Source organism: Equus asinus, chromosome 7 (genome assembly GCF_041296235.1).
Source record: "Equus asinus isolate D_3611 breed Donkey chromosome 7, EquAss-T2T_v2, whole genome shotgun sequence".
Taxonomy (NCBI): Eukaryota; Metazoa; Chordata; class Mammalia; order Perissodactyla; family Equidae; genus Equus; species Equus asinus.
Genome location: NC_091796.1, coordinates 95,016,431 through 95,039,591, shown reverse-complemented (window position 1 = coordinate 95,039,591; position 23,161 = coordinate 95,016,431). Strand labels below are relative to the sequence as shown.

At 39.1% G+C, this 23,161-nt stretch overlaps 1 protein-coding gene across 3 annotated transcripts in view; it reads left to right on the top strand.

Moving 5' to 3' along the window:
• The window catches only part of PTPN21 (protein tyrosine phosphatase non-receptor type 21), a 78,316-nt gene that overhangs the window by 27,594 nt on the left and 27,561 nt on the right, over window positions 1-23,161 (top strand). For 2 of the 3 annotated variants that reach the window (XM_044774165.2, XM_014845859.3), the window contains exons 4-10: window positions 6,890-6,987; window positions 9,368-9,435; window positions 10,111-10,181; window positions 12,198-12,285; window positions 12,698-12,786; window positions 15,146-15,233; window positions 15,930-16,009. In XM_044774165.2, coding sequence (XP_044630100.1) covers window positions 6,890-6,987; window positions 9,368-9,435; window positions 10,111-10,181; window positions 12,198-12,285; window positions 12,698-12,786; window positions 15,146-15,233; window positions 15,930-16,009 — 582 coding nt within the window. Of the gene's footprint in view, window positions 1-6,889; window positions 6,988-9,367; window positions 9,436-10,110; window positions 10,182-10,811; window positions 10,888-12,197; window positions 12,286-12,697; window positions 12,787-15,145; window positions 15,234-15,929; window positions 16,010-23,161 lie in introns of those variants that run through there. The other variant, XM_044774166.2, reaches the window with a different exon arrangement.

Sequence of the window (23,161 nt, the reverse complement as noted above, 5' to 3'; positions counted from 1 at the left end):
TCAATTGACTGTAGAAGGAATTTTCTAGTTAGTGGAAATAGATTGTGCAAAGTAGTGGGGATAGTGAAGGTAACTGATATTTTCAGGGGATTTCAGATATTACCTAGAGAGTGGAGAGGAGATTTGAAAAATAGGAATGTTCCAGTCATAAAGTCCTGGTACAATGGGAAATGTATTTTTGAATATTAAGAGAATGGAGTGATGAAATTTGCATTTTACAAAGATCACCCATCATGGAAGGTAGATTAGAGGTGGTAAGACCATAGTTGGGAGACCAGTTAGGAATGTGTGTGCCATAATGTAGCCTTAGTCTAGAATGTGGACCTGAACAAAGATGGTAGCTGTAGGAAGGGCTGAGAGAGAATGTGCCTGTTCGAGTCAATCAGTAGGGTTGCACATTGATTAGGTGTAGGAGAACCTGATAGAGAAGTTGTATCAGTAATGACTAAGTATGGCTATATATAACACAAAACTCTAAAACTCTTTGACTTCTTATGTAAAAGAAGTCCAGAGGTCATCCATGCAGAGTTTATATGACAGCTCCACAAAGTCCTCAAGGCCCCTGCTCTTTCTCTCTTACTGTTCTCTCCTCAGCATGTTCTTTCCATTCACTAGGTAACCTCATAGTCAGGGAATTCTAGAGAAGTTCTGGCTATCACATTCATATTCCAGGCAGCAGCAGGGCAAAACTAGTTTTACTCTGGGCTAAGTCATCTTCCTTTAAGGGGCCTCTCTCAGTTCCTCAGTCACACTAGCCACATTTTAAGTATGCAAGAGCCACGTGTGGCTAATGGCTACCATATTGGACAGCACAGATACACATCATTTTTATCACTGTAGAAAGTTCTATTAGACAGCACTGGTGTAGATCTAACAGTTAGTTTACAGGAAAAATTGGTAAATAGATGAACATGTCAGATGACCCCATGAGACTGTAATCAGACAAATCCAGAATGTGGGAAATTCTGTATGACAAATCACTCCATTTTGTCTATAAGTAACATGAAAATAAAGAGGAAGAATCTTTTTTTTAAAATTAAAAGACTTTTAGAAATATCAATTAAATGTAATCTGTGGACTCCCTTTAGATCCTCATTTTTAGAAAAACTGTAAAAATATGTTTGTGAGGTAATCACAAAAATTGTACAGGGACTGGGTATTGGATAGTGTTAGGACGTTATTGTTCATTTTGTTGGGTATGTTAAAAATGTGGTTATTTAATTTTTTTTTTTTGAAGCTTACCTTTTAGGGCTATATACTGAAGTATTTGTAGGTGCCATGATATGGTGTTGGGGATTTGCTGTGAAACGCTTGGTGGGGGGAGGGGAGAGGATAGAGGAAATAAGACAGGCGTAAAGTTGATGATTGGTGAGGCTGCATGATAAGGATACGGGGGTTCATAGTACTTCTTCTCTGTATATGTGTTTCAAAATTTCCGTAATAAAAAAATAAAAATGCCAATACCTATACATTAGCTTTCTATTACTAGCCTAAGAAAAACAGGTGAAGAAAAAAAGACTACTTCTTTACATATTATTTGAAATTTCTGTTTTGGAAAATGGGGCAACCTAATTTATTACAATAATTTAGTGTATTTTTTTTGCGTAAGAATATTATAGTAGTAAGTTGATAAGTTGATAAAGATTTAAATAATACTTAGTTTTAACCAGCATATTTGGCTTTTGGGCAAGTTTATGAAATGCTTGCTTGAGAATTAAGATGTGCAGTCTTTTGTATTCCTTGGTTTACAAACAGTTTTGAATTCAAGTTTCATGTTACATTTTATTACTGCATTGGTTTTAGTTAATTATTCTTTTTGTAATAAATATTGAAAGAACATATTTGTAAATCATCCTCGGCTCCACTAACATTAGAATTTTAGCAAAAGGTTTTTGTTAACAGAAAGTAATAATACCTTGGAAGTGCAATTTCTTGGTATTTTCTTACTGTAAATACTTAAAAAAATGTACACACCCCCACACACCCTGCTTGCTTCCGTTAAAGGATTTTAGGGACAAAACAATGAAAGATAATAAACCACTTATGTTTCTTGCTGTATGTTAGGCACTGTCCCAAGTATTTTATACTTATTAATTCATTTAATCCTCACAACAAATCCTGTGAAGTAGGTACTCTTATTATCTCCATTTTATAGATGAGGAAACCAAGACACAAAAAGGTGAACTACCTTGCCCAAGGTCACACTGCTAGTATGCAGTGGAACTGGCATTTAAACTGAAGCAGGCTGGCTCCTGAGTCTTTGCTCTCAACCATTGTATTCTAAGGACTCTGGTATAAAAACACTAAAAAAAAATACTAGAAAAATCCGTAACTGGCCATTTGTGACAGTTGAGAACAGGAGCTTTGGCGTCATTCAGACCTGGATTTACCTTGGCACTAGAACTAGGCCTCACAACATACAACCTAAAGCTTGAACATCCCTCTAACGTATTCAAATTCTCTAACCTCCTCAGATACTTCCCAATCATCATGCATTGACTTCCCCCATTCATAAACCTATCAATGAGCCAAAAATCAGCATCACTATTACTAGATTCAATCCAACTAGAAAATGTTCTACCAAAATCCATTTTGCACTTCCAAATAAAAACCTCAATACTAGTCTCCAACCAAAAAGGCTTAATCAAATTATATTTCCTCTCATTCTTTGTTACTCTCATACTAAGCATACTCCTGTTTAATCTCTACAAGTAACTTCTGAAACAGCCAAGACCCCAATAAGCAATGACCAACCAGTCACAATCACAACTCAAGCCCCATAACTATACAACGCAGCAACCCCTATGATCTCTTCACTAAAAATTCCTGAATCTCCAGTATTATAAAGAACCCAATCCCCAACACCATTAAACTTGAATACAATCTCCATTTCCTTATTCTTCAAAACATACAAAACCAACATAACCTCCATTAATAAACCCAAAAGAAACACCCCCATAACAGTTATATTAGATACCCATACCTCAGGATACTGCTCAGTGGCAATAGCTGTTGTATAACCAAAACCCACCAACATTCCCCCCAAATAAATTAAAAACACCATTAATCCTAAAAAAGACCCCCCAAAGTTCATAACAATACCACAACCAACCCCACCACTTACAATTAGCACCAAGCCCCCATAAATAGCTGAAGGTTTTGAAGAAAAACCTATAAAACTAATCACAAAGATAATACTCAAAGTGAACACAACATATGTCATCATCATTTCCACATGGAATTTAACCATGACTAATGACGTGAAAAATCATCATTGTATTTCAACTACGGGAACACTAATGACCAATATCCGAAAATCCCACCCACTAATCAAAATCATCAACCACTTTTTCATCAACTTATCAGCCCCATCAAACATCTCATCATGATGAAACTTTGGTTCCCACCTAGGAATCTGCTTAATTCTACAAATCTTAACAGGCCTATTCCTAGCTATATACTACACATCAGACACAACAACCGCCTTCTCATCTGTTATACACATCTGCCGAGATGTGAACTACAGATGAATTATCCACCATCTCCATGCTAACGGAGCGTCCATATTCTTCATCTGCCTCTTTATTCACGTAGGACAAGGCCTTTACTACAGCTCCTACACCTTCCTAGAAACATGAAATATTGGGATTCTCCTATTTCTTCCAGTAATAGCTACAGCATTCATAGGTTATGTCCTACCATGAGGCCAAATATCTTTCTGAGTAGCAACAGTCATCACCAGCCCTCTATCAGCTATCCCCTACATTGGCACCAATCTTGTCGAATGAATCTAAGGCGGATTCTCCGTAGACAAAGCTACCCTCACCCGATTCTTTGCCTTCCACTCCATCCTACCATTCATCATTACAGCTCTAGTAGTTGTCCACTTACTATTCCTCCACGAAACAGGATCCAGCAACCCATCAGGACACTCATCTGACATAGACAAAATTCCATTCCACCCATACTACACAATTAAAGACATCCTAGGATTCCTACTCCTAATTCTACTCTTACTTACCCTGGTCCTCTTCTTCCCCGACCTTCTAGGAGACCCACACAACTACACCCCAGCCAACCCCCTCAGCACCCCTCCACATATCAAGACAGAATGATATTTCCTATTCGCTTATGCCGTTCTACGCTCCATCCCCAACAAATTGTGCGGCGTACTAGCCCTAGTTTTTTCTATCCTAATTTTAGCAATCATTCCTCTCCTCCATACATCAAAACAATGAAGCATAATATTCCGGCCCCTTAGCCAAGGCATATTCTGACTCCTAGCAGCAGACCTCCTTACACTAACGTGAATCTGAGGACAGCCAGTCAAACACCCATGCGTCATCACTGGCCAACTAGACACTTCTCCCTAATTCTTGTTTTCATACCACTCACAAGCATCATCAAAAACAATCTTCTAAAATGAAGAGTCCCCGTAGTATATGCACATTATCCTGGTCTTGTAAACCAGAAAAGGAGGAAGACACTCCTCCCCGGGACTTTCAAGGAAGAAGCTCTAGCTCTACCATCAACACCCAAAGCTGAAATTCTACTTAAACTATTCCTTGATTTCTCCTCGTAAACAATGAAGAACTACCACCATGTACTATGTCAGTATTAAAAAACCTTCCTACTCGACATTATGTAATACGTGCATGTAATGCTCCCCGCCATCAAATACCCTGTGTACATTGTGCATTAAGCTTTCTGCCCCAGCTCAGCCAGCTGTGGATTTGAGCATATTACTTAATCTCTGAGCTCTAGCTCCTCATCAGTAAAAGAAGGTGGCTATTATTAAATGCTGGAGAAAGTGGTTAAGAGGGTAATAAGAGCGATATTAGTGACTGTGGCTATGCCTGGATTTTAGCCCTGAGCTTCATGGTAGTCAAGGCAAAAGAAGGAATATGATGAGTCCCATCATTCATTATCTGATAAAAGAGGCATGCTATTTGCTAACATGACAAATTTTCCTGGTATATCATTTAAAAGGAAATTTTCAGGTGGGATTTTATATAAAAGACTTTGAACCAGCAATGAACAATTTAGAGCAAATGTGGAAGAATCAACTCTTATAACAGCAAAAGTATAATGTAAGCCAAAAAAACAAAATTTCTATGGAAGGCTAAATTGATTTGGTCCAGGTATGTTGCTTTCCAGGAATTTGATGTAAGGAAAGAACCTAGAATATTTACAGTGGAGTATGTGGACAGCATGTTCAACAGATAGACTTCTTTAAATATAATCTTCTTCAAATAGGCCTGGTAGACAGTTTCAAGTTTTTCTCTTTGACAAGATTCCAGAGATACCAGTATTCTATTTGCTGATCAAGGGAAATCTGTGGATTCTGCTACTGGCAGGTGGAAGGGGATAAGTGGGATCTAAATTCTTTTTATCTGACTGGTTGGCATTTTGGTCAGGTTCTTTGATAAAGAATGGAGACCTCAAAGATAGCTAAAAGAAAAGAGGATGAGGTAAGGACACATATGAAATGATTAAAGGGATGGACTCTCAGGATTCAAATGTAAACTGTAACTGGGTTGCACTTCCCAGGTGCCAAACCTGGAAGAGATTCTGGATTCAAGGTGGCTTTGTAGACTGTATGGACAGAGAGTTAGTGGATTTTCATTCCACACCACATCCCCAGTGTCTAGAACAATGCTTTGATGCATAGTAGGCCCTAGTATTGACCTGTTAAGTGAATAAGTAGCAGGAAGGCAGAATAAATCTTCACTATAGACCTTTATCAAAATGGAGAAGGGATACGGATGAAATGCTGCTGAATGGCTTAAAGTAGGTGATTGTTGATAATAATGATAACAGCTACTACTTATTGAGTGCCAGCTGTGTTCTAGTGTTGTGCTGAGAGCTTTAAATATATTCCTTGAGTATTTTCAACCCTGTGAAAGGGTGAGAGTACCCTAGTAACAGTGATAATTTAAACCCACAGATTATATGACTTGCCCAAATTCATGCAAAATGTTAAGTTGGAGAGCTGGAATTTAACCTAGATCTGCTTGACTAAATCTTGTGCTGGTATCTAGTACCCTATATATTGAAAGTGTAAACAGAAGTAAACCCACGTTACAAGAATGTTAAGACAGCATTTTAGCAGCTATTCTTTTTGGGATTTTTTTTTTATTAATGATTGGCACCTGAATTAACATCTGTTGCCAATCTTCTTTTACTTTCTTTCTTTCTTCTTCTCCCCAAAGGCCTCTAGTAGATAGTTGTGTTTTCTAGTTGTAGGTCCTTCTGGTTTTGCTGTGTGGGACACGACCTTAGCGTGGCTTGATGAGTGGTGCCATGTCCACGCCCAGGAGCCGAACCTGCGAAGCCCTGGGCTGCTGAAGCTGAGCATGCGAACTTAACCACTTGGCCATAGGGCTGCTCCCCTTTTTGGGATTTTTATAAAAACATATTTTAATATAAACCTGATCTGAGATATCAGGAACCATTTTCTTCTGGCTTTACTTTCCAGGCTAGGGAACTTCCACCAGAGTAAGCAGAGTCTTAGATTATCAAGTTACTAGTCAGAATTTTTAAGGTAAAAATTGGCCATTGATTCTCTGTTTCTCCAACTAACAAGAACAAAACTTAGGGACTGTCTTACATGGCATAAGACGGATGACCAGTTGTCTTCTAGATGGTTGTAGCTTTCAAATAACTACAGTTAAGGATAAGTGAATCAAAAAATTGATTACATTTGTGTGTGTGTGTGTTTGTAGGTGTAGATATGGTCAAGGACATTCTTGTCATTCTTTGAAACCATCATAGGTTAAGGTTTTATTTGACTAGTTTATGCTCCTCTAGCAAATTATGGTAAAATTCATTGTGTCTCATTTGGAGGTAGTATTGATATTGACTTCTCAAAACTGACGTTTTTTTATAGGTATCAGTATTATCTGCAGCTGAAGAAAGATATCTTGGAAGGAAACATTCCTTGTACATTAGAACAAGCAATTCAGCTAGCAGGCTTAGCTGTTCAAGGTAAAGAATGGCAATTGATAATGTAGTAGATCTATCAGATTAAAATGTGTGCTATAACAAAAACAGCAAGGGATTCTTAAAGTAACTGACTTTCTATAGTAGTGTTTATGTATTAGTGAAATATTATTCTGTTACCTAAGGGGCTTCCTTGGGGGAAAAAATGAATTTGGATTGCTTCAATGAAATGAGACTTCTGGAAGATTAAACATATCATATGTAAACAGAGCAAACAGATCAAAAATAGAGAAAAAATGCACACACACATACACAAATATACATATAGTGTTTAATGTGCTATGTATTCCTTTAGTTCAAGGACTTGATCTGCTGTTAGCTAATAATTGAGGAATAAAGATCAGCCAAACAACAAGGCTGATGAGGTTATGTTCACTTATACTTTAAGCATACATCATTTGTTTGGTTTCTTAAACTGTTGTCCTGGATTACATTGCATTGTCAATCACAATAGATAAAGTTTTGCTTTTCACAAGTATTTTTTTTCTTTTTAAATTTTATTGAGGTCATAATAGTTTTTAGCCTTGTGAAATTTCTGTTGTACATTATTATTTGTCAGTCGCCATATAAATGTGCCCTTTTACCCCTTATACCCACCCCACCCTCTGTGGTAACCACTAATCTGTTCTCTTTGTCTATGTGTTAGTTTACCTTACACATATGAGTGAAATCATATGGTGTTTGTCTTTCTCTGTCTGGCTTATTTCACTTAACATAATGCCCTCAAAGTCTATCTATGTTGTTGCGAATGGAACAATTTTGTCTTTTTCTATGGCTGAGTAGTATTCCATTGTGTATATATACCACATCTTCTTTATCCAGTCATCAATCAGAGGGCACTTGGGTTGCTTCCACATCTTGGCTATTGTGAATAATGCTGCAGTGAACATAAGGGTGCATAAGTCTCTTTGAATTGTTGATTTCAAGTTCTTTGGATAAATGCCCAGTAGTGGGATAGCTGGGTCATATGGTATTTCTATTTTTAATTTTTTGAGAGATCTCAATGCTGTTTCCCATAGTGGCTGCATCAGTTTGCATTCCCACCAGCAGCGTATGCGGGTTCCCTTTTCTCCACATCCTCCCTAACATTTGTTATTTTTTGTCTTAGTAATTATAGCCATTCTGACAGATGTAAGGTGATATCTCATAGTTTTGATTTGCATTTCCCTGATGATTGATGATGTTGAACATCTTTTAATGTGCCTGTTGGCTATCTGTATATCTTCCTTGGAAAAATGTCTGTTCATATCCTCTGCCCATTTTTTGCTCGGGTTGTTTGTTTTTTTGTTAAGTTGTATGAGTTCTTTATATATTTGGAGATTAACCCCTTGTCAGATATATGATTTGCAAATATTTTCTCTCAGCTGTTGTGTTGTTTTTTCGTTTTGTTTCTGGTTTCCTTTGGTTTGCAGAAGCTCTTTAGACTGATTAAGTCCCATTTGTTTATTTTTTCTTATGTTTCCCTTGCCCAAGTAGACATGATATTCAAAAAGATCTTTCTAAGACCAGTGTCAAAGAGCGTACTGCCTATATTCTAGGAGTTTTATGATTTCACCTCTTTGCTTCAAGTCTTTGATCCATTTTGAGTTAATTTTTCACAAGTATTTTTGAATTGTTTAGTTCTGTTACTTGATATGTGTCTAATCTATATGTATTTACGTGTATGTGTATACTTTGGGAAGACTTCTGATGGGGCATGCCAGTTTCAATTGGTAACTGACATTTAATCTTGAGAATTGAAATTTAATCAGAAAAATCCTTAATAAAATTCCATCAGATATTAGCAGGCATGGAGACATATCATTTCTAGACAGACTAATACCTGGTACACATGGAGCCTCATTCCTTTCCAAAGTACTTCGAATCTTCTTAAGTGTCATCTTTGGCTTTAAGAGTCAGTTTTTCCTGAGCTTTTTGCTGAACTATCAAATTTTTGTAACAATTAAAATTTTCTAAACAAAGGCATTTTACTGTAACATATGCAAATGATCTAATTCATTCCCTAGAGGTAATCAGTACTGTGAACAGTTTGGTTTCTTCCTCACATTTTTTTTGCATAAGTAAGCATACATGATTACAGGGTACGTTTTGTTTGTTTTTTAATTATAAAAATGAGATCATATTATATATAGTTTGTAATTTTTTTCACTTTATTAATAGGCGTTTTCCAAGTCAAGACACAGGAATCTACTTAATTAACATTTTTTAAAGGATGTTTCTAAAATATATACTTCATAACTTTAAGGCAAATTTGACTTCTCAATCATCAGTGCACATCTATATACTGCATATGGAATTTGGGTTTGCATGTTTTCCTATGCAGATTAAACATAATTGACATGTGAATATTTCTCATTTTGTATAGCTGATTTTGGTGACTTTGATCAGTATGAATCCCAGGACTTTCTTCAGAAATTTGCCTTGTTTCCTGTGGTAAGACTTCTTCTGTCATTGGGGCTTTTTAAAAACAGTTTATTTCCATACCCTTAGTAATCCCTGAAATAATGAAGTCCGCATGGTAGGCTTACTGGGAAGGAATAGTGTTAAAAAATCAGTTCCCTCTTTTAAACAACTCAAGTGTAGATGCTTCCCCTGTTGTCGTTGTCTTGGTCCTTGTAAACCCACAGAACTGAAGGGTCTGTGGTCACTGGGCTGTGGCCACAGAAGTTTGTTTTGTGTTTGGATGTGTGTCTAAAGAGAGGGATTCCTTCCAGCGTCTGAGGAACCATGCAGAGGTTTTGCTTTTAACTGAAGGGTTGAAACCTCACAAAGCTATATTAAAATGAATTTCGCTTCTCAGCAGCAATTTAAAAAGTCAATGACAAAAAGACACTACATTGGAACATCTAAGGGAGCTGATATGCTCTTGTGTAGCTCTTCATGGTGTCTACTCTTCTAGTCAGGGAATGTACAAGAGGTTGTTATTCTGCTGGTCTCAGAACTGGCTGATGGATGTTACCAACCTGAAATAACTCAGCTGAAACTTCCTCTAGGATGAATTAATACTAGTCCTAATTTTGCCTGATAGTGACGAGAGTCAGTAGCAATGATTCTTCCTAAGAAATTGGGTGACTTGTTTACATACTCACTGCAGTGTGTTTTCTTCAGGGATGGTTACAAGATGAAAAGATATTGGAAGAAGCAACCCAAAAAGTGGCCTTACTGCATCAGAAATACAGGTAACTCTAAGAAGTAAGACAGGGAAATGGTATAGAACTAATAATGCCTCTTTGAGTTTGAAATATGCGTTGACACAATTAAATTTGGAACTTTCTGCTGCTGCAGCTCCTACTACTGTTACAAGTAGCCAACATTTACATGGCAGCCACCATGCGCCAAGTGCTGTTCTAAACACTTACCCATATTAACTCATTTATTATCCATGTTTTATCAATGAGGAAACTTGGAAAGTTGAAAGCAGCCAGTCTCTGAAGGGTGCCAATTCTTCATATACTAAAGGTTTTGGAGGTACCCTAGTCCTGTGTAGGTTAACACACGATTAGGGAGACTTATTTTTTTAATGATCCAGCACGTGCAGAGTTTTTTCCCGGCACTCCTTTGGAAGCTGTATCTCTGTCCTCTGCAGAAGCTGTGCTAAGAGCTGGGGTGCTTACTGCCCTCACCCCTGCTTCTGAGTGGATAATGACTTTCAATGGTAGTGAATTCTATCTGTGTCATCTGAAAGAAAAATCCTCTCCTAGAGAATGCTAGGTCTTATTATAAGTGGAATACCACACAGTTCCAAGAACTAATGTACCATTAAATTCTTATAACCACTCTTTAAGGTAAATGTTATTATCTCATTACAGATTGGGAAAACCAAGCTCAAAAAGACTAAATAACTTGCCCAAAGTTACATATGGGAGAGGTGGTACTTGAACCCAGGTCTGTCTAATTATAACCTACTGTTCATCTCCTCCATCAAAAATAACCTTTTGCCTTTAGTCTCTCCCCACTCAAATCCATACAATCACTCACAAAAGATTAATCTTCCTAAAATATCTCTTTCCTCTTATCTCCCTCATCTCCTTCTCATGTGCTCATGAATCTTTTCTTGCCTTCCACTAGCATGAGTTCATTACCCCTGGGGTTAAAGGCCTCCCACAGTTGGTTAAATCCTGCCTTACCTTCTGCTATCTTCAATCAACCATTATTTTTTAAGCATAATTAATCCCTCAGGCACACATCACTCTATCTTTTGTTACTTTCACTCATTGATTTGTGCATTTCCTTAAAAGATAGTTTAGTATTATTATTCTGTATGAGACAGAGTGCTGGATGCTGGCACAAAGATAAAGAGAACAATTACCTGCCATCAAAGAATATATTCCCTGCTTTGGAGTCTAAGGGATAGGCAAGACAACCCATTGTAATAGTAATTGTAATACTAATAATGTGCTATGAGTGCAGTGGGAAAGGTGTACATGGAAGGTGGTGGGTCTGCACAGAGCAAGGGCATCTAGCTTAGATGTGGGAATCACAGAAGGTGACAAAGAAGAGGTGATGCCTTGGCCGAATCTTGAAGGATATTAGGGATTGACCAGGTGCACAGGTGGGTGACAGGTATACCAGGAAGAGGGAATAGCATGTGCAAAGGCCCAGAGGCATGAGGGAACATGGTACATTCAAAGAAATGCAGAGTTTGGGATGATTGCACTGTGGGGTGCCTTGTAGGTGTCGGGGAGCAGCAGAAGATGAGGCTGGAGAGGCAAGTCTCCTTATGGTTGAGTACTTTCTTTACCCATGCTGCCTTCCTGCCCATCCTTGTAATTCTGTCACCAAGCTGAAAAGGATTTCCATCCTCTAACTATTATTTCATGCGCTTAGCATTTGGCATTTAGCACATGATGCATAGTAGTGCCTGATGTTTTAGGTAATAAGCAGTTACTCAGTGGTTTAGAAAGAATCCTAGCTTTCACTGAAGGCTTTTTTTAGGGGGTTGTTCCCTGCATCCCCCTTGCCCACCTAAAGTACAAAGGATGGGATCTTGCATAACTAACCCTCAGCACTCAGCACAGTGCTTTGCATGTAGTCGATTTTCAGTAAATATTGATGGATTGATATAACTAATTACAGATGCTTAGAAACTTCAAATGTTTATAATGTCTTATGCCTAACTGATAGTTTTTAAGAAAAGCTTTTTTCTTTCATTTTTAGTTTTGTGAACAATCTTACTAACATCTTTTGGGTTGCAGAGGGCTCACGGCTCCTGATGCTGAAATGCTGTACATGCAGGAGGTAGAGAGAATGGATGGCTACGGAGAAGAGAGCTACCCTGCGAAGGTAAGCATGACACCGAGGCTGGGGCTTTCCAAACTTAATCTCAGCAATTCTGGGAGAGTAGGGGAAGCCCAGGGTGCCCTGCTGTGCAAGGCTGAAGAAGTGCAGAAGTCTGGAGCCTTAAAAGCTGAGGTGCTTGTGACCAAAATTTTGTAGTAAAGCACATTCCTGTTTTGCAGTTTGTTCTTTGAGATGCTCTTGAAATAGAGTTCTTTAAGGAGCCCAAGTCTTCCTGTTTTCATACATATTTACAAGACAATACATTTATCCCTTCCAGGCTTTTCCTCTTCAGCATAGGTCTTCTGAACGTTTTATATCTGGAAACAAGTTTAGGGAGCTGGGTGTAGATGTTGCAGTTCTTAACTTCTTACACATCTGCTGCCTCACTGGTTCTTTTTCTGCTTTCTCCTCTTAGGATAGCCAAGGCAGTGACATATCCGTTGGCGCATGTCTTGAAGGTATCTTTGTGAAACACAAGAATGGAAGGCCTCCTGTGATATTTAGGTATTTTTCTTACATCTTTCTGTGCACTTTCTGTGGCTCCTGTTGGTGATATCTTTAGTACCTATTCCGGTTATATTGCTCACAAGTCTTTCCTAAGATCTCATTAGGAAATGGAAATATGCCCTTCCCAGAATAAAATTCCACCTGATTGCCATGGTTCTTTTTATGAGCCACTTTCTTCAAAACCAAATATGCAGAACCTACTTATGAAATGCTTAAAAATGTGTGACTCTTTTCTTACCGTATGTGGCCATTCTTTGTTGTGATGTGACTTTTTCATTTGAGCTTTCTAGGATTATTTCTTGTGGAAAATCTAGGCCTTTTTCTGACTTTATTATGTACCAAAATTTCTAAAGTACCAACATCTAAGTAAATTTCATTTACTTTTTATAATGTTGATTTTTTCCTTGATTATAAAAAAGTGATACTATTCATTTGTGAAGATCTTAGAATGTGTATCATAAGAAAGACAAAGGATATATAGCAATGTGCTAATAGTGGCCAGCAATGAACAGTGAAATGGCAGGTGATTTAAATTTCCTTTTCAGTATTCTGTGTTCCAGTTTATATCCTCAAGATAGTAAATTGGACCATGTTGTTCAATCCCTGCCTTTTCATTCCTTAAAATCCATAATCTAGAAAATCCAAAGTGTCATTTCATAGAAATATTTCCAGTTTTAGTCTGAGATTCTATCTACTTTGATTCTGTCGTCTCTTGATGAAAAATGAAAAGTTTGCATTGTTTTTATAAAGTAGTAAAACATTATGTCATTTTGGTTTTTGGTTCCTTTGTGTTTACCGTTTATTGAGTGCTTATCTGAGCCAGGTACTGTGCTGAATGCTCTCTGTATATTTTCTCCTGTAATCTTCACAACAACTCTGAGCAGAAGGCGTTACTACCATTTTCCACATGGGATGATTGAGGCTTAGAAAAGTTAAGTGATTTGTCCAGGGTCACCCAGTTATTAACTGGTAGAGGCAGGAACTCAGATTCTCCACTTTAAGCTGGGCTCCTAACCAGAGTGTTAAATGGCTTCTGTTATTAAAAGGAACTTAAAAAAATTTTTGTTTCTACTCTTCAAGCTTTCTAAACCATCTTGACTATTTCTTCTTGAGAACTAGTTTTTCCTTTTAAGATTTTTTTTCTTGAAGCTGACCTTTCTTCCTTCATTTCCTTTGCTTTACTGCCCTTGGGGCCCTGAATTCTCCATTGTGATTGTGACCGCAGACAGCATGCCCAGCTTGGGGCGCAGAACCCCACTCCTCGACTGCACTGCGCTACTGGGTCAGGCGGCTCCTCTTTGGCAATTGCTGTTCTGTCTCCAAGCTGCTCTTTAAGACTTCCCAACACGCTGAGCTAGGGGACAGAGGACAGAAAATGGATCTGGACTGCACTGGAAGGCAGGACTCTGTCAGTGCCCAAAGGACCACATGAAAACTGGAGGCATCCAGTGGGCTTCCTTCATCTCACTGGATAGGAATTTTAAAAATTGCCTTTAATATGGAGCCTAGTAATCTTTAGGTTTAACAATTAAACATTGAATCACTACAGATTAATTCTATAAATTTACTTAAATTTAAGTAAATTTAAGAGAAATAAATCTAATATAATGGAGAAGGATAAAGACGGGTAAAATTTTTCTTCCAGACTCATTTTTTCCTTACATTAAATTATACAGATATGTAATAAAATGTTAATATGTAAAATCTAAACATGGTAAAATACAGTTAGAAAGTACAGATAGGAGTTTGAATCCTGGTGAACACACTCAGAATAGTCCACTGTTTGGGTTCCTAGCGTTTGAATTTCGTCTTCACCCTGAAGCTTCTCAGAGCACCCCACCTCCACCCTTGTGCCTTATTTTACCCTGTGTACCTGCAAAGCTTAGCAGTACTTATTTGCTTCTCTGTTCTCTCTCTCACCCCCATCCTCCAGCTGTGCCCCTTTGAAGAAAGCACTGTGCCTTACTGGTCTTAGGATCTCTAGGACCTAACACAGTTGCTGGCATTGTTATAATGGGTGGCCTTTAAAATGTCTGTTGAGTGAATGAAGGAGGCATTGGCAGGTGGCTAAAATAGGGATCTTTGATGGAATTAATCTAGTAAATGAGGATAAATAGATTTTACATTTTTAAATGTTCTTTACCCTCATTTGGTATACATGCATTTATTTTTTGCAACTAGCTGTTGTCTCTTCATTTAGAAAGTGCATGTTAGCTGATTGAAACAATGTTTTATTTCTAAAGTGATTAACAAATATTAATTTATGCATCAAGCTTAAGAAGGAAAAATCATGTATGTCACCTCCTAGTATAAACATGAGCATTCACGATGCCATTTTCTATTTGTTGTCCTTTAGGTGGCATGATATTGCTAACATGTCCCACAATAAGTCCTTTTTTGCATTAGAGCTGGCAAATAAAGAGGAGACCATCCAGTTTCAAACTGTGAGTAAACATTAGGAATCTGCATGGAATGTTTTTCCTAAAAGTTAACAAGTTAGCATTTTTGTGTGTGTATTTGAGGAGGTGGCATTAAAATTATAATATTTCACTTTTATAAAACATTGTAAAATGTTATAGCATTTGGCATAAAAGCGCTTGGGAAAAAGTAGTTGCCCAGTAAGTATTGTTGAATGAATGAATGGGTCCTTAGATAAATACTCTCTGATTGTGATGATCTTTAAATTAAAGGGACTAAGTAGAGGAGAAAGTAAGCACTTCGTGTCTTCATTTCCCTTAATAAGTGAACGGCACTGTAGATAGATTTTTTCACAGTTATTTGCTTTTGTTCTTTTGACAAAGGCAGTGGTGAGTCACTGAGTTGAATATTTTGTTTAAAAATATCTTTGAGTATGTGTCAAAATAAAAGTGGATATTTTCATAATTTTTAAGTTTCTAAGTCATTTTGAAACTGTTTAATATAAGAATCACACTATTAGAACAGATTTTTTTTGTCTTCATAATTTAAATCCTAATTATATGATTAATATTGTGGGCACAGCATTAGAAAATGAAAGAATCAGTGTGTTAAAAAAGTGACTTTGACATAATATGTCTCCCAGTTATGCCTTGTCCTCAGACAAGCTCCGTATCAAGTTGTAAACATGCTTTCATTTACTTTATGCATATTTTGTTTGCTAGGAAGACATGGAAACAGCAAAATATGTGTGGAGGCTGTGTGTTGCGCGACATAAATTTTACAGATTAAATCAGTGTAGCTTGTAAGTATATCCTGCTCACAGAAATTGTAGAAAATAATGAGTTTAAAAATTTTCATCTTGAGCTGTATGATATCATCTAGAAAGACAAATTTTATTTAAAAATGATGTTTTTATAACAAACTCTTTGCTTTTGCATATTAAAATGATATTTCTCAATTCTTTTTTTATTTTAGCTTTGGAGCAACTCTTTTTTTTTTTAAGGATTGGCACCTGGGCTAACAACTGTTGCCAATCTTTTTTTTGTTTTTTTTCTACTTTATCTCCCCGAACCCCCCCTGTACACAGTTGTATATCTTAGTTGCATGTCCTTCTAGTTGTGGGGGAGCAACTTCTAATAGCTACAGATATGCCTCTAAGATTTCTTTCAACTAGTTATTAGAATCATTCTAATTCTTTTTTCTTTTTTTTTAAAGATTAGCACCTGAGCTGACAACTGTTGCCAATCTTCTTTTTTTCTTTTTTCTCCCCAAATCACCCTAGTACATAGTTGTCTTTTTTAGTTGTGGCATGTGGGACGCCACCTCAGCATGGCCTGAGGAGCAGTGCCACGTCTGTACCCAGGATCCAAACTGGTGAAACCCTGGGCCGCCGCCGAAGCAGAGTGCATAACCACTCCGCCACGGGGCCAGCCGCTCATTCTAATTCTTGAAAGTTAAAAAGGGAATGTCCTTTATTTTTTTTTTTCTATCAGCATTTTGAGTGATTAAAGATTATTCAGCTTTTTAAGCCATTTGAAGAATTTATGCCCCTTCTTCCTAATGTGCATTTTTCTTAGCCCACATGGGATTCCCCTTCCCTGCTGGATCATTCCTATCAGCATACAAACATGTTGTACTATTTCACATCTGAAAACACTTTTCCTTCATTCCGTGTGCCCTGTAGCCACAGTGCCATATCTCTGCTCTCCTTTGTTGCAGGTTTCTTCAAAAGGAGTTGTATATTGCTTTCTCTCTTCCACCCTGTTTCCCCTAAGCTGCAACACCACTGACACTGCTTTTCACAGTGACAGTGACCTTCATCCAGTGGTCATTTCAGGAGTTCTTTCAGCTGACTGCTGAGCAGCACTTAAGCTCTGACCACCCCTTCCTTCCTGCACTCTGCTCTTCCTTGGCTGCCAGGACCCCAACCTCTCCAGCTGTTCTTCTTTCGAGGCTATTTCTTCTGTCACCTTTGCTAGTTTGATCCTCAGACCTCTTTTCATCTACACTTGTTCTCTAGAGGATTCACCTTGTCCCAGGCTTAAAATAGCATCTATGTAAAATAGCATCTGAAAGCGTGCTAGACTTTATTTCTAGCCTGTCTCCTCCCTGAGGTCTTTACTCTTGCATCCTACTGTCTACTTGACATTTCCATTTGGATACCTAACAGGCATCTCAAATTAGATATGTGTAAAACCAAACTCTTGATTTGCTCCTCCTCTTCTTGCCCCCAAACCTGCTTCTTCCCTGCTCTTTCCTGTTTCCACAAATGGCAGCACCCCGTATTCACCCCGTTGCTCAGGCTGCAAACTTAGAAGTCCTACTTAATTCCTGTTTCTCTTTCATCCCACATGCAATTCATCAGCAAGCTCTGCCTTCAAGTTATATCTGAAATCTGACCATTTGTACCACCTCCTCTGCTAACAAGTTAGCACCAGTGCCATAGTTTCTCATCTGGAACATTGCAGTAGCCTTCTGACTCTCTCCCTGTTTCTCTGCCTGCCCTGCTTGTAGCTTACTTTTCATAAGTCAGCCAGAGTGATCTTAGTTTAACCTGAGTCAGATGCTGTCACTCTTCTTAAAACCATACCGTGGCATTCCATCATACTTAAAACAAGAAAACAAGGCTGTACATGGTCTGCTCCTTGCCTGGTTCTGACCTTGTTTCCCTTTCCCTCTTCCTTGATTACCCTGTGCCAGCCACACTGGTATCCTTTCTGGTCTGTGAACATGTTCCACCCTCGAGGACGCTGTCCTTGCCCCTTCCTCTGCCTGAAATGTTCTTCTGCTGTGTCTTCACTTTCCTCGCTCCCTCATTACATCAGTTGTCTGATTAGAGGTGCCCCTCTTCAGAGAGGCTGCCCTTGACTACCCTGTGTATCCTCCTCCCCCTCTACTCCTTGTCTCTCTTTATCCCCTAACCCTGCTTTATTCTTCTTAGCATGTAGCACCACTTGACTTTGTGTGTTTGTTTACTTACTGTCACATCTCCTTCTAGCTGGTAAGCTCCATATCAGTGAAGGACAGACGCTCTCCCGTCTTGTTAACCCCTGTGTTCCCAGTGCTGAGCAAGGGCCTGTCCCATAGTAGACCTTGTTGAATTTGTTGAATGAGTCTACAGAAACGAGTGTTAAGAGCTCTGGTTTGGGATGTCTATAGGATCCCTTAAGAGAAGGATGCCTAACCCAGAACCACCAAATTAGGAAAGGCTTCCCAGCGGAGTGACATTTAAACTAAGACTGAAAGGTTTCACTCCATCCCCACAACCTTTCTTTAAGCTGTCCTCTCTCCTCTCGCCCTTTGCAGCTGCCTCCCATCTGGCCGCATCTGTCACATCTCACCTGGCTCAGCCAGCCCTCTGGATGAATGAGTGCAAGATGTATTACTGCTTTCAGAGTTACAGTTCAGGACCAGTTCTGAGCCTGTTCCTCTCCTCCACCTTCCTTAGCTGTGGATTAAGTACAGATTCCTGTGATCCTCCTCTGGGCTCATCTGCCTGGCTGACCCTTGATCCTGGGTCCCAGAGCCCATCAGTCCTTACAATGCTAATGCCTCTTGCAGCCCAGGCATTTGCTGGGATGCCCTTCCTCCTCTTCTCTGGCAGACTCTTAGTTATTCTTCAATATCCAGTTGAAATGCAGTTCTGCTGGGGTCCACCATGCATTTCGCTTGCTTAGTCCTCAGAACCACGCTCGAAGTTCTTGTTTTTTCCTACTCCTTTCATAACATGAATTCTAATTCAGCAGATGCTATCTCTGTGTCAAGCATTATGCTGAGAGCATTTATCTCTTTTAATCTTTACCATGACCCTGTTTGGTACAATTATTATTGTCCTTTTATAGATAAAGGGCTAGAGACTTGGAGAAGTGGCATGTCATGCCCCTGCCATACAACTAGTCATTGGGAGCAGTGAGACTAGAGCCTGTGCTCTTAGCCACTGTGCTAGACTGTTAGAGTGTTGCGTGTCTGCTGTTTTGGTGTGGACTTGATTTGTCCATCTTGTCTGATGGAACTCCATGAAGGCAGGCTCTCATTTATCTTCCTGCCCAGGTTTCTGGCAAGGTGCCTCATATGTAAGGCTTAGTGAGTGATGGAAGCCTGAGTGGGACAGTGTTGGGAGTCAGAGGGGAGAAGAGCGCTTTTTGCTCCTTGTCTGATTTCATTTCATTACTGATTGTGAATTGGAAAATAGCTTGGAGTTCTAGGTGCATTTGTGTGTGAAAGCGTTCACCCTGGTGGCTAGATTCAGTGGTGCTAATAGTCCAGGATAGTTGCATTTGGGGCTCCTCGGGGCTGGCCTGGTGACCCAACCGTGTGTGACATTATTTTTATGCAGAAGTAGTGTTCTGACATTCAAGCAGTAGATATGCAATCTCTTTCACCACAGCCTTTTTTTCATAAGTTTAAAGCCTTTTATAAATTTAACAGTATTCATAATATTGAGCCATCATCACCTCAGTTCATTCCTCTTCTGGGAAATAGTGGAGAATCAATCATTTTGAATAAACCACAAAATATAATCCCTTTCTAGTAGGCATCCATATTAGTTGGTGGTTAATGCCTTTTTAAAAAGATTTTTGGCAAATCACTACCTGGTAATGATTTTAAAGTTTAGATGGAAAAGAAATAGTTGTTTGTGGTAAATGATTCAATTTTAGAAACCTGATTTTTTGTAATATTGCTGTTCCCTTGCCAAATATAAATAAAACCACATTAATATGGTCTTCAGTTGTATATATTATATCTGTATGGGGAAAATATGAGTGTTTTAAAACTGAAATAATGATATTTAAAGGGCTGTTTTCCACATTTTGTTTTTAATCTCTCACCATCTAGTAGTTTGTGAAAGTCCATTTCTATGAACTATTCCTAAGTAATTATTTACGATAGATGCTATCCACTTCATTCTGTGTGAAACTAATGCATTTCATTGTGAGCACTTGTTCCCCAGGTGAAGTAAATGAATTCTTAGCTTTTAATATTTTGATGGGTAATAAGACTGAAAATAACATTAATTTTAATGGTCATTTCTTTTTAAGGCTCTCAAGCTAGACTGTTTAGTCACATTTACTATTATAATGATTCTGAAGTATTGGTAGACTTGTTCTCATAGTCCAGATGGGTAAACTCTGGTGTAATGGGCATTTAGTGAAACTGCAACAGGCCTGGAACTGGACAGTGGATTCTGAACGCCTGGTTCAGCCTGGAGTGACTGGTGGCTCAGGAGACGGATTCTACTTGCATAGAAAGGAGAGCTTTCCTCCTAGAGTGTCTGCATCCCCACCCCTCAGTCCTAATTTGTAATATAATGGTGTCTGGGGTGGCCTTCTATGATTCGTCTAACCCTGACCCAGATGACTGCGTTTTAGGATTTATAGAATGTCGTGATCCATTAGTCTTACCCCCTCTCTCACCTTTTAAACAATGTACTTGAGGTAACAGAATCATCTTTTTATGTCACCCAAGCCTTAAAAATGTTAGATAGATAAGAATCTTCATTTTTTTACTCATAAAATGGGCATAATGGGACCTTCACTTAACATTCCTTTAGGGTTGAATTAGGAACTGGGCGAGATAACGTCAACCTGTTAGGTCAAAAAGCTTCTTTCAGTCCCGTCTCCCCTACCCTGAACCCCAGAACTGATCAGGCTGTTATCATCCTCTCTATACAAGAAAAAGCCTGGGCGAGAAAAGGTCTCTGGAGAGGGCTCTCGGTCTGGGAGGCTTTTCTCTCGAGAGGGCAGAGGAGATGGTACCCTCTAACCTGCAAAGCCAAGTGATGGGTTTCAGGAGACTTTCTCTGCAGAGGAGCCTGGACTTCAGTCACCAGTAGGCTGCTTGCTGAGCACAGTGAGAGGGTTGGTGTATGTTCCCTGCAGTTTAGGGCTCTCCGTGAGCTAGCAGCTGGTGTCCACTTCTGATCTGGAGACTTTGGTGATGAGGACACTGACTGGAGTGGGCCCTGCCTAGAAGGGGATAGGGGCCACCCCTTCTTCTAGGTCTGCTTCGGGGTTTGGAGAGACTGTAGGTGGTCTGGAAGAAGATAGAGTAACCCCTATCCCGTTAGAGGAAAGTCATTGAGGCTAACATTTTCCAGGTATTTCTACCATTTAACGCATTTTTGTTCATCGAAATCTCACTCCTCTTCACTAGCTATAAATATATAAGAAAGGAAGTTCACAAAGCAAAATTCAGACACCCCTTAGAAATGTGAGCTCAACTGTAAACGCTTAGCAATAAGCATCAACATCAGCTGTCACTCACTGTGCCTTTCATTTGTTCCACACACATCTGAGAGCTTCCTTGTGTGCCGGACACCAGAGATACCATGGTGTGTCCTCTTGCCTTCATGGAGTTTACAAATCAATTGGGATTGGGGAGGGGGTCAGACACATAAGCAATTGTTGTTTGTGGACTGTGCTCAGGAATCTGACACACCTGTCTGGTTCAGATGCCGGTTCTGCTGCTTATTTGCCATGTGACCAGGAGCAATTTACTTAATCTAAGTATCAGTTTCCTCATCTGTGAATCAGTATAATAACCGGCCTCCCTCATGGGGTTGGTGTTTGGATTCTGTGAGGTAATCGCGTAGTCTTTAGCACTGTTTCAGTAAGTACTGTCATTTCTTTTACTTGGGCTAGCAGCCTTTTCTTATTTTGTCTTCTCCAGTGCACACATTCCAGTGGTTTTTTTTCCTGAGTTCTTCAGCTGTCTCATTTTTAGCAACACCCATCAGCATAGTAACTGCCCCCGAAGTCTGGAAAACATAACCACAGTTACACCACTTTCTCTTGTGTACTAAGTTTAGGGTAGCTGACCTCACAGTAAACTGCGTTTCCAAGAACCTTGGCAAGAAGACGGAGGAGGTTAGAATATTAGAACTATGGCGAGGCTGCCTGTGTCAAACAGTTTGGCAGGAAGAATACGTACTCGCTGGGTACGTCCAGTATGGATGCTGCCAGCAAGGGTGCCAAAATAGAGACCGCGTGTGGGAGTTGCTGCCTGTGCTCCTAAGCTCTGCATCCTTGGATTTTGTGTTTAATACACTTCGGTTTTATTTTTGCTCCAGGTGGGGCTACTCTGGATGTGTTGTTGGAGGAGTCTGTCAGCCACCCTTTTCTCTCCAGTTCTGAATTTTGAATTTATAGTACTTTAAAAGTTCAGTCCATTTAGTGAGTCTCTGGACTAACCATAAACTTCAAAGGACCCCGTTTGCCTAAACCTAGCCCTGACAACGGAGCAAAAGCAGAGGCAAAGTAAATTTCAAGTCTACAAAATGCAGTGTCTTCGAGTTCTGAACACCGGTTTTAGGCAATATATTAACATGCAGTTAAGGAGTGTTTCTTTTAAAACAAAAAGCTCAGATGTACCATCCCAACTTGTTTCACTAAGGAAGTCTCAATTAGGACCTCATAGTACTTTACCAATTGATACAGGTATTTTTGCAATCTAATAGAATTAATATCCATTTTGTTACTGTTGAGTGAGATAAATACTGGCAGCATGGAGCATCCTTTGGAAAAGTCACATTTATTTATCATCAACAACTTTAATACATTCTAATGATAATGAAAAGAATTTATTTAAAGCAAGCATTTAATTAAAAAAAGTCAACTAGATATGGTATACACACACACACACACACACACACACACACGAACAATGGAATACTACTCAGCCATAAAAAAGGATAAAATCGTCTCATTCACAACACCATGGATGGACCTTGAGGGAATTATGTTAAGTGAAATAAGCCAGATAGAGAAAGACAATCTCTGTATGACTCCACTCATATGTGGAAATTAAACACGTGGACAAAGAGAACAGATTAGTGGTTACCAGGGGAAAGGTGGGGTAGGGGGTGGGCACAAAGGGTGAAGGGGTGCACCTACAACACGACTGACAAATAATAGTGTACAACTGGAATTTCACGAGGTTGTAAACTATCATAATC